Source organism: Myxine glutinosa, chromosome 5, assembly GCF_964187855.1.
Source record: "Myxine glutinosa chromosome 5, kmMyxGlut1.1, whole genome shotgun sequence".
Classification (NCBI taxonomy): domain Eukaryota; kingdom Metazoa; phylum Chordata; class Myxini; order Myxiniformes; family Myxinidae; genus Myxine; species Myxine glutinosa.
The window spans coordinates 32439038-32450765 of record NC_136265.1 but is presented as its reverse complement, the minus strand read 5'-3'; the positions used below and the strand labels follow the sequence as shown (position 1 = coordinate 32450765).

At 47.3% G+C, this 11728-nt stretch overlaps 1 protein-coding gene across 1 annotated transcript in view; it reads left to right on the top strand.

Annotated features, from left to right (window-relative positions):
* Positions 1–3128: 3128 nt before the first annotated feature.
* The window catches only part of LOC137412968 (organic solute transporter subunit alpha), a gene marked incomplete at its 5' end in the record, with an annotated part of 48601 nt that continues 40001 nt past the window's right edge, over positions 3129–11728 (top strand). Inside the window, 3 exon segments of the mRNA XM_078777837.1 lie at positions 3129–3202; positions 7125–7262; positions 9126–9219. Of these exon segments, the coding sequence (XP_078633963.1) occupies positions 3129–3202; positions 7125–7262; positions 9126–9219 (306 nt within the window).

Sequence of the window (11728 nt, the reverse complement as noted above, 5' to 3'; positions counted from 1 at the left end):
AGAGTGAGAGAGTGAGAGAGTGAGAGAGTGAGAGAGAGAGAGAGAGAGAGAGAGAGAGAGAGAAAGAGAAAGAGAAAGAGAAAGAGAAAGAGAAAGAGAGAAAAAGAAAGGGAGGAGGAAGTGATGAGGGGAGGAGAGAAAGGAGAGGGATGGGGGATGAGAAAGGGAAGTGGGGGAGGGGAAGGGGGTGTTCTGGACTTGCATTTGGCAGGGGGACTTGAGGGGTAAAGGGGGAGAGGAGTTCTCGACTTGCGTTTGGCATGGTGACTTGAGGGGGAAAGGGGGGGAGGAGTTCTCGACTTGCGTTTGGCATGGTGATTTGAGGGGGAAAGGGGGGGAGGAGTTCTCGACTTGCGTTTGGCATGGTGATTTGAGGGGGAAAGGGGGGGAGGAGTTCTCGACTTGCGTTTGGCATGGTGACTTGAGGGGGAAAGGGAAAGGGGGAGGGGAGGAGTTCTCGACTTGCGTTTGGCATGGTGACTTGAGGGGTAAAGGGGGGAGAGGAGTTCTCGACTTGCGTTTGGCATGGTGACTTGAGGGGGAAAGGGAAAGGGGGAGGGGAGGAGTTCTCGACTTGTGTTTGGCATGGTGACTTGAGGGGTAAAGGGGGGAGAGGAGTTCTCGACTTGCGTTTGGCATGGTGACTTGAGGGGTAAAGGGGGGGGGGGAGGAGTTCTCGACTTGCGTTTGGCATGGTGATTTGAGGGGTAAAGGGGGGGGGGGGGAGGAGTTCTCGACTTGCGTTTGGCATGGTGATTTGAGGGGGAAAGGGGGGGAGGAGTTCTCGACTTGCGTTTGGCATGGTGACTTGAGGGGGAAAGGGAAAGGGGGAGGGGAGGAGTTCTCGACTTGTGTTTGGCATGGTGACTTGAGGGGTAAAGGGGGGAGAGGAGTTCTCGACTTGCGTTTGGCATGGTGACTTGAGGGGTAAAGGGGGGGGGGGGAGGAGTTCTCGACTTGCGTTTGGCATGGTGATTTGAGGGGTAAAGGGGGGGGCGGGGGAGGAGTTCTCGACTTGCGTTTGGCATGGTGATTTGAGGGGGAAAGGGGGGGGAGGAGTTCTCGACTTGCGTTTGGCATGGTGACTTGAGGGGGAAAGGGAAAGGGGGAGGGGAGGAGTTCTCGACTTGCGTTTGGCATGGTGACTTGAGGGGTAAAGGGGGGAGAGGAGTTCTCGACTTGCGTTTGGCATGGTGACTTGAGGGGTAAAGGGGGGGGGGGGGAAGGAGTTCTCGACTTGCGTTTGGCATGGTGACTTGAGGGGTAAAGGGGGGGGGGGAGGAGTTCTCGACTTGCGTTTGGCATGGTGACTTGAGGGGGAAAGGGGGGTGGGGGGGAGGAGTTCTCGACTTGTGTTTGGCATGGTGACTTGAGGGGGAAAGGGGGGGTGGGGGGGAGGAGTTCTCGACTTGCGTTTGGCATGGTGACTTGAGGGGGAAAGGGGGGTGGGGGGGAGGTGTTCTCGACTTGCGTTTGGCATGGTGACTTGAGGGGGAAAGGGGGGGTGGGGGGGAGGAGTTCTCGACTTGCGTTTGGCATGGTGACTTGAGGGGGAAAGGGGGGGTGGGGGGGGGAGGAGTTCTCGACTTGCGTTTGGCATGGTGACTTGAGGGGGAAAGGGGGGGTGGGGGGGAGGAGTTCTCGACTTGCGTTTGGCATGGTGACTTGAGGGGGAAAGGGGGGGTGGGGGGGGAGGAGTTCTCGACTTGCGTTTGGCATGGTGACTTGAGGGGGAAAGGGGGGTGGGGGGGAGGAGTTCTCGACTTGTGTTTGGCATGGTGACTTGAGGGGTAAAGGGGGAGAGGAGTTCTCGACTTGCGTTTGGCATGGTGACTTGAGGGGTAAAGGGGGAGGGGAGGAGTTCTCGACTTGCGTTTGGCATGGTGACTTGAGGGGGAAAGGGGGGGGTGGGGGGGGAGGAGTTCTCGACTTGCGTTTGGCATGGTGACTTGAGGGGGAAAGGGGGGGTGGGGGGGAGGAGTTCTCGACTTGTGTTTGGCATGGTGACTTGAGGGGTAAAGGGGGAGAGGAGTTCTCGACTTGTGTTTGGCATGGTGACTTGAGGGGTAAAGGGGGAGAGGAGTTCTCGACTTGCGTTTGGCATGGTGACTTGAGGGGGAAAGGGGGGGTGGGGGGGGGAGGAGTTCTCGACTTGCGTTTGGCATGGTGACTTGAGGGGGAAAGGGGGGGTGGGGGGGAGGAGTTCTCGACTTGTGTTTGGCATGGTGACTTGAGGGGTAAAGGGGGAGGGGAGGAGTTCTCGACTTGCGTTTGGCATGGTGACTTGAGGGGAGCTGAGGATCTGGTCACATGACAGTGGGACAGAAGATCCTCCACTCAGCAAATCCCAGCCGGGCTTCGCCGTTGTTGGACTATCGGTCTTGATCTTCATTATAGTCTTTGTGATCGGTGATACACCATACAGAAAGAAAAATTGGGCACACCCTTGCAGTTAGCTATAAATATGGTCCAAACTTTATACTTTTCACTCGGGCCACAGGGGGGCCCAAACTCCAGGGAGCCATATCTGGACCCTGAAAGTTGATTAGAATTTTTTTTTGCATTTTTGCTCTTCATTTGTTTTGTACTGCACAATGAACAAAATGAAATTGGCTGATGTCTGAGTGGGGTCACTGGACTGGTCAGACTGAACTTCTCAAAAGTGATTAATCATTGATTCTTCACCATTGAGAGACTTTTTTGTACACATAGTCGAGGCTCGTTGAAGAGCTTGTGCAGTGAACGGATCAGAACACAAAAGACAAAAACAGGACACAAGACATGCATGCATGGTGCAAACGGGGTGCAGACAAGTTTGGCACAGAAGACACATAGGTGCACACAGAGCACGATATTTCAAAAAGTTGTGGCCAGATTATGACAAAACTTTGTGGATGAGTTGGTTAAGTGACAAGAACAAGCTGATTCGATTTTGGTTCAGATCCCATTGTAGATCCGGCCAATCGGTGAGATACAAAACGTAGACTGTTCAGCTTGGTGGAGATATGCGCTCTACCGAATGCCATTCTAGTTTCATAATAAAAATTTCAGGCCATTATCTGCATATATTTCTGTCTGTGCCTTTCATCTGCCTCTTCCATCCCTCTTCTCCTCCTCTGCGTCCCAAGCTTATTGCTGTGACATCATGCATCGGACTTTGGATTCCAAGATCCGTTCTCTTCAATGGGTGTGTGGCCAACGTGTAAGTGCACTTAACGTGTTTTAAAATGATGTATCGGGGTGTTTGGATATGGACACCTAGCAGGGCTAAAGCAAGACCTGTCAAAGGGTGGAGGAGCTCCATGTGAGCCAACGGACATCCATATCTGGTGCCCAACTGTGTCCGCGGACGTCCTTCTGCAGTCGGGTTACCTCTTTCTAGGAGGTTGGTGGCAGGATTCGCACTCCGGCCACCATAAAAACATGTCATTCCGCAACACGCACAAAAAACACAACTAAAAAAAAAAACACTCCTTGGGAGTCCCCTCCTGTGCAGCTGCCCTTCGCAGGGCAGCTCACCGAATGACGGGATTGGGGCAAAGCCTTCAGGACCCCCATTCATTTATAATAGGAGGAAAAGCACAGGGTAACTTTCCTGGGTTGGGTTGTGGAGGTGTGTGTCGGGATGGTGCTGAGGCGTTGTCCACCAGACGACGGTCTCCTTGGGTCTGAGGCAGTCCCGACGGGTGGGTGCCCGGAACGTTCTTACTCTAAGAGAGGATGATCACCTGTCTCTGCTATCATCTGAGCTCCAACGTTTGAACATCAGTGTTGCAGCACTTTCTGAGGTTCGGAGGCTGGATAGTGGTGAGAATATGGTGGGTTGTTACACATACTACTGGTCTGGTCGGTTGATGGATACCATGCCCAGGGAGTTGCTATAGCTGTGTCCAATAAGCTGACTCCTATGATAGTCGAGCTAACTAACACCTGTCAACAAGCGTATTATGAGACTTAGGATTCGTCACTCTTTGCGTGTCATTTCCCTGGTCTCTGTATATGCTCCGACTATGGAAAGTGATCTCACTGTGAAGGAGGCATTCTACGCCACGCTCAAGTCTGGTTGATCAGTGCCCCAGGAGAGATACTCTTCTAGTCTTGGGGGATTTCAATGCATCGACTGGCACTGATAGGGATGATTATGAAGCATGTGTTGGTCGCCATGGATCCGGGACTGTGAACCAGAATAGCACTAAGTTCCTCGGCTTTGCAAGAAGTCATGGACTTAGGGTGGCTGACCCATGGTTTCAGTGCCCACAGCCTCATCGCTGGGCTTGGTATTCCAATGCTGGTGGTGTGGCGAAGGAGATTGACCATGTGCTCATTGATAGTCGATGGCGGATGCTCCGGAACTGCAGGGTCTACCGGAGTGCTCAGTTCCTCAACACTGACCATAGGCTTGTTGTAGCAACTCTGAAGTTGTAGCTCAAATCCAAGAGAATGCTATCATCCCAGTCTAGGCTGCATGTGGGCAAGCTCAAAGAGGAGAGGGTCACTGAGGAGCTTGCGAGCAGGTTGAGTGGGGTTTTGGGGGGGTCTGAATGCTTTGGAGGACCCTGAGGAGTTGTGGAGTGCCTTCAAGACCACCATCCTTGATGTTTCCGGTGGCTGTCTTGGAACCCACCGTCAGGCAAAGAAGAACTTTGTTTCTCAGAAGACGCTTGGTACCATCAACCAGAGTCGCAGGGCCAGGCTCGATGGCAGAGCTGAATTTTTCGAGGAGCTGAGGCGTAAAACTGTACGCTCACTGAGGGTGGACAAGGAGGACTATGTGCGAGGAATCTGTGAAAGGGTGGAGCATCACTAGTGGACATGTGATTCTCGTCCTGCTTACAGAAGAATCCGTGCATTGCGTTCCTCTAAGCCTGTCCCTCGGTGTACTGCAGTTAGAGCAGAGGATGGTGGCCCGCTAGGCCGGTTATTTTGAGTGGATGTACCAGGCTGACCCACCAGCTGCTGAGTTGGATGTCAGAGGTGTTGCTATCCCAAATGCTGAACCCCCAATCAACTGTGAACTGCCTTCACTTGTGGAAACGCAGGTTTCGGTGAACCAGCTGAAAGGGGGCAAAACTCCTGGGATTTGTGGCATCCATGATGAGCTTCTCAAGGCTTGTGGAAATGCTGTACTTGAGTCTTTGCATGCAGTTCTGTGCTCTGTTTGGAGCACAGGCATCATCCCAATTGACTGGTAGAGGGGCCTTGTTTTCCCCCTCTGGAAAGAGAAGGGTGATCACCAGGACTGCAACAACTACCGAGGGGTGACGCTACTCTCGGTGCCAGGCAAGGTCTTTGCTTGGATCATTCTTGAGAGGGTTCGCCGCCATCTGCTCGAGAACAGGCGACCAGAGAAGTCGGACTTTACACCAAATAAGTCAACGATTGACCGTATCCTTGCGCTTCGGGTCCTCACCAAATGCAAGCGAGAGTTGCACCAGGGGTTGCTTGCAGCCTATGTTGATCTCCGCAAAGTGTTCGATTCGGTGAATCGGGAAGCCCTCTGGAGGATTATTGGTCTTCATGGGGTGCCACCAATGCTGATCAATCTGATCTCTGAAAAATACTCTGGTATTGAGAGTGCTGTGTGGTGGCTCTATCTCTGACTTATTTCCAGTTGTTACTGGAGTTCAGCAGGGGTGTGTACTGGCTCCCACACTCTTCAGCACTTGTATGGACTGGATTCTGCGGAGGATGTCGGAGAGGTCAGGCTACAGTGCATCGTTTGGGAGTGTCAAGGTCTCCGACCTTGATTTCGCAGATGATGCAGTCATCTATGCAGAGACCTGGATATTCTTACAAGGGCCCTCCAGACACTGAATGAGGTTGCGGAGCCGCTGGGTTTATGGATTTCATGGGTCAAAACCAAGATCCAGGCTTTCAATGACATATTAGATGCTGCCATCTTGTTTGTGCCTGTTTTTGGCAAAGATGTTGAGGTCACGAAGAGATTCACTTACCTTTGCAGTGTTATTCATGTCTCCACATGTTGCGCGCCAGAGGTTGATAGATGTCTGGGTCAGGCCTGGGGAGTCATGGATTCACTGGATCATGGGGTATGGCGCTGTCGGTATCTATGCAGAAGGACGAAAGTCAGAGTCTTTAAGTCCTTGGTGCTTCCAGTCTTGCTCTACGGATGCGAAACTTGGACCCTTACCAAGGGCCAGAGAATGAGACTTAACTCCTTTGGAACCAAGTCTCTTCAGAGAATCCTTGGCTATCGCTGATCAGACTTTGTGTCCAGCGAGCAGTTGCTGAGAGAGACTCAGATGAGATTTGTTTTCTGTATGGTCCATGAACGTCAGCTGCGGCTGTATGGACATGTGGCTCGTTTTCCGGACGCTGATCCAGTTCACCAGATACTCTCAGCAAGGGAGCCTCGTGAGTGGAGGAGGCCAACGGGCCGACCGCGTGCCTCATGGTTGCAGCAGGTTGATCGACATCTCTAGGAGATAGGGATGGGCCAGGCATCAGCCTGGTGGATGGCCAGACGGAGGCCCCTGGAGTACCGTTGGAAAGTGGATGCGGCGACGCGCTGCCCCGACCGGCGCATGCTCCTATACCTGACCTGACCTTATCAAGGATTTGAAAAGATATTCCTTAGTGCTGTACCCAGATACTTCTTGTATTCGCTCTTCTTTCATCTTTTATTTATTATTATTTTAAAAACGTTTCTGTACACTGCCCTTGAGGCTCGGTTTGCAAGCCACCATCTACAATAACAATAGAAGTGACATAATTACTCTTTTATGGAAAATGTTTTTTTGAGTTTGTTTTATCCTCAAGAATGGACCATAATGAACATATTCTTGTTAGAATCTGACACCAATTGTACTTCTTGATCTTAATTTCGACCATGGGAAGAGGGAGGTTGAAAAGTTTGCGTCAAGTCACTTTTGTTCTTGAATGAATCCTGCTCAGTTTAGATGTTTAAGTAAGTTTGCTTGCACATAGGGATGCCAATAAATGTAATAAATATTTCGAGGAAAGATAGTCTAACCTTGACCAATTATCTTTCATGTTTCTGTGGGTTTTGTTCCCTTTTCACTTCCTGCCTTATGCAACTTTTGTTTCAAAACATTTTCTTTCAAATACTCTCAATGAAATCTCTCTTTCTTGTTCTTCTGCAGGTACTTTTCGTTTGTCATCCATTTATTCCTGCTGCAACAGATGCAATTCCTGAGCAAGAAGCCCGGAGCCACCATGCACCTCAACACCGGACCTTTCTGTTGTTGTTGCCGTTTTCTGCCCGTAGCACCTCTAACCACGTACGGTTGTAGTTGGGATCAGGCTTTAGTAATGGCGTGAATGCATGTGGATTATCAGGTGTGCCACATGCTCTCTGAAAATATGTCTGCAATAGCTACACCAAAATGTATGAACCACTTGGGAACAAGTACTTCTTTCGCCGCCATATAACTGAGACACGTATCTGTTTTGTAAAACGCAAGGAATGCTCCTTGTGAACTTTCTGACAATGAGTGTTTGCTTCTGAAACAGAACCTTGATAATTTTGAAAGCTACTTTATGAGCAACATCATCTTTACGGTCACTCTTATTAAAGAGCCATACGGTGGACTCTTGCCAATTTCAAATCATCTATTTAAATAGGGGATTGTGTACACCATTCTTACCACATCAAATACCGTGTGATGTTTGATGGTTGATGGTTTTTGAACCTGCTTTGAGAGGGACTCGCTCAAACTCAAGACCCTAAGATCCTAACTCAAGATCACCTTAATCGTTACCTCTAACCATACCTCCGCCAGGCTGAACAGTTTATGCGTTGTATCCCACTGATAGGTCGGATCTGGATTCGGACCTTTTGTAAAATCGAATCGGCTTGTTATTGTCACCTTGACAACTCATCCACCAAGTTTTGTCCAAATCCATCCACAACAGTTTCAGGTATCCTGCTCACAAACAGACAAACAAGAAAGATGTCATGCACAGCACGATACTTGCCAAATCCAAATAAACAATAGTTGCCATGGAAACAGCAATCTGGAAAATTTGACCTATCAAGTGTTTTACACGATTGATTGTTATGCATAACAAATTTGGCTGACACATTTTTCCCAATAGGTGTTTTGGCCCAATAGGTGTTTTGCATGTTTTGGATGGCCTTGACCATTACCTTTGACTAATTTTGACCAGATTTTAGACATGTATGTACAAATAACGTGCGTAAGTTCCAACTTGATATCTCGAAAAATTATTAAGGTATGGTAAAAATCACAAAAAGTCCATTTGATTATAATAGGGGTGAAATTGTTGTCATGGAAACCATTGACATGTCAACATGGCTAGATAATTTGTTCTGATTTTTTGTGATCCAGGTCTGTGACCCAATATGCAAATGCTGTTCAAATTTCAAGTTAATTGGAAGAACATTGATGACTTTGTGACCTTTGACCTTTCGTCCTCAAACAATGGGATTCAGTCGTAACACAATATGCAAACCCTGTTCAGATTTCAGGTCAATCGGATGAAAATTGATGATTTTATGTGACCTTTGACCTTTCGTCCTCAAACAATAGGATTCAGTGACCAATATGCAAACCCTGTTCAGATTTCAAGTCAATCGGATGGAAATTGATGATTTTATGTGACCTTTGACCTTTCGTCCTCGAACAATAGGATTCAGTGACCAATATGCAAACCCTGTTCAGATTTCAAGTCAATCAGATGAAAATTGATGATTTTATGTGACCTTGAACTTTGAGCTTTTGACTTCACAATGAACTTCAAGGCTTTGATTGGTGAACCAATTCAGTGACCCAATATGACCAACGTGACCTTTGGTGGTGAAGGTAATAAAGTTTGTATAATTGTTTCTCCCCACTCTCAATGGTAATGTTAGTTATTTGCTGAATTTTACAGCATCTTGCTCCAAAGGAAAGCTACTCGCTTCCAATGAGGTATGATATGTCGTTGTCATGAGTGGTCACCTCCATTAGGACCATTTCAACCTTCACATCCAACTGTAACTGTTGGTGGTAACATGTGCTCAGCAACAACCCCAAATGGTGGTTGCAGAGCATTCGTTACTACAACTTTCAATTGCGTGTTGATGTTGAAATTGAGGTCGATTGTTGTACAACTGGATGTTGTCTCTTTGTGTTGCACAGCCGAACAATATCCATACTATGGGTGCTCACCATGCAAGGAGCCATCCTGAATCCTGCCTTGTTCTTAATTTGGATATCCATCTGTGCAGACAAGGTACAAACTCTTAGAAACCACTTATTGATAGACAAACATCGATCTTTGATTGCAATGCCCCTCTTCTAAAGCTCAGATGCACGGTGTGTTGTTCCATCTATTTATGAACTATCTTCTTCATTTTTCTTTTTATGAAAAGGACACAGACAAGACTTGAGTGATCTCCTTGGATATTGCTTGTGTTTTTGATGGTGTGCCGTACCGCTCTCGTTTGCGGAGGAATTCTCTTTTGTGCAAGTTGTCAAGTTTAGTCGCCACCGTTGGACTTAGTCCGAAAAGGGGGGCTTACGGATTGGGTCTCGACCGTCTGCCCATCCGTCCGGTACCATATCTCTGAGATGCATGGACAGATTTTGTTCAAACTTGGCACAAAGACAATACATGAGAGTATTCATATGGTGAAGATTTTGTTTTGTAATCTGACCAAAGGTGGTCGACTGGCGGCCTTTAACTCCGCACAGCAAAATTACGAAGACCACGAGGGCTTTAACATTTTCTGTCTTTTTCTCCTTGTTTTTACCCAAACATCAGTTTTTACTCAAAGAAACAATTGTAACTTCAATCAATTTGTGTCTAGAATTTGTTTTGAAATGATATATCCTTTCTAGGATTTGCCTTTTAATTAATCCGCATGTAATGTTTTTATTTATTTTTTGTATACATGATTGAGGCTCATGGAAGAGCTAGAGCAGAATGGAAGGGAATAAGATTGAAAGGGGGAAACACCAAGCTGCACACGGGTTGAATGAAACAGAGCAAGAAAAGGAAGTGGGAGCGGGGATGAAACACAGAAAAGGAGCAAACCAACCGCTCCTAAAAAAAGGTGAGGGAGCGGTGGAAAGATCACAATAACCTGGAAGAGAGGAGTGCTTGGGAATGGGAATGTAGCTCCTATTTTTTTTTACATGTTTTTGTATACCTAGTCGAGGCTCGTGGAAGAGCTTGCACTCGTACACTGATCGAATCGGGACGCAACAGGAAAAAAAGGAGAGGGGGAAAACACCAACAGCAGAGCCGAATGCCGAGATAGAGGGAGACGGACAAACAATGAGTGTGAGGAGGAATGGGGGGAAGGACAGGATGCATGGGGTGGACAAGATGGATACAGAAAGGAACTCTCAGGAGGAAAAACTGGAAATTTGGAAGGAAGTGAGATTTGTGGGGTTAACGGGTAATGGTTTCGGATTGGGGACGATTTGAGATGGTGGTGAACAGCTGTCTTGAAGATCTGGAGGGGAGATTGAGGTTGAAGAGGATGTGGAAGTTGGTTTCACAGGTGGGAAAAAAGAGGAACGAATGAGTGGAGGTGAGCCGTGACTGTGGATTTATACTGCAGCACGAAGCAGTTCCTAGTGGAAATCGTACAATCGGAAGAGGAATCATTTTCCAACAAGATGATGATCCACAATAGAACACCAGGAACCGACAGGAAAGAAGAACCGCAGGAACCCAACTAACTTCACACAACTGACACAATATTCCTGTAAGAATGGTTTTGTTTTGTTTTGTATATAAGATCGAGGCTCGTGTAAGAGCTAACATTGATCACAAAAAGACAAACTGACACATAAAACATATGATAAAGGGAGCGGGAGACAAGATGGGGGAGAGAGGGGGAAGCACACAAGTACAACATTTGAGAGCAGGGACATCGGGAGATCTGTGGGAGGAAGAGAGCTTGGGGGGAGCAGGCATGGGAAGAAAAGGGGGAGAGGTATAAAACACATGGATACTGCTAGGACTTCCAGGAAAGAAGTCGGTATTTCAAAAAAGTGGATATAGGGTGAATTAACAGGGGTAGAAAAGATCAGTCATATACAGGATGTATGGATAATAGAGTGACGGCACTGAAGTCAGCAAAGGGCAGACACACAAAGTATTGACCGATAATATAAAATTTCATAAAATACAACTGAATGTGATTTGGTTAATACTTTGATATCATCTTACTATAACTAGTGAGGTACCCGTGCTTGTTCCATACCCAGTGCTAAGCACGGGTGGGAGGCCAGAAGCAAACAGACAATGCAGAAACGGCGAATGCTAAAGCACGAAACCAATAAATTCCACATTACTGTAACACCTTCAGTCGCACGTCAGACATGGACAGCAGGTTTGTGAAGGACTTCCATGAAAGACGTACCCGTTTGCAAACAAACGGGTATGTTTGTTCCATACCCAGTCAATGGCGAATCTGCATATGGCGATCCACGAATTCACGTTTAGAAAATCGAAACCATCACGGCTTTCCATTATTCACTTGCACTCGATATCTCTTTTTTCATTCCAAACAGCATAACTCCAATCACAAATTAAATAACATTAATATAAAAAATAAACTTTTAACAACATTCGTGACATAAACAAATATTTAAATCCTGATGTGAAGTTCCGTACAGTTGGGTGAACACAATTACGAATTCAAAATCGTAATTGTATTCACTCAATTCCAATCATCAATTGATACTTTTTAAAAACCATTAACACGATTAACGTTTAACGATTTAAC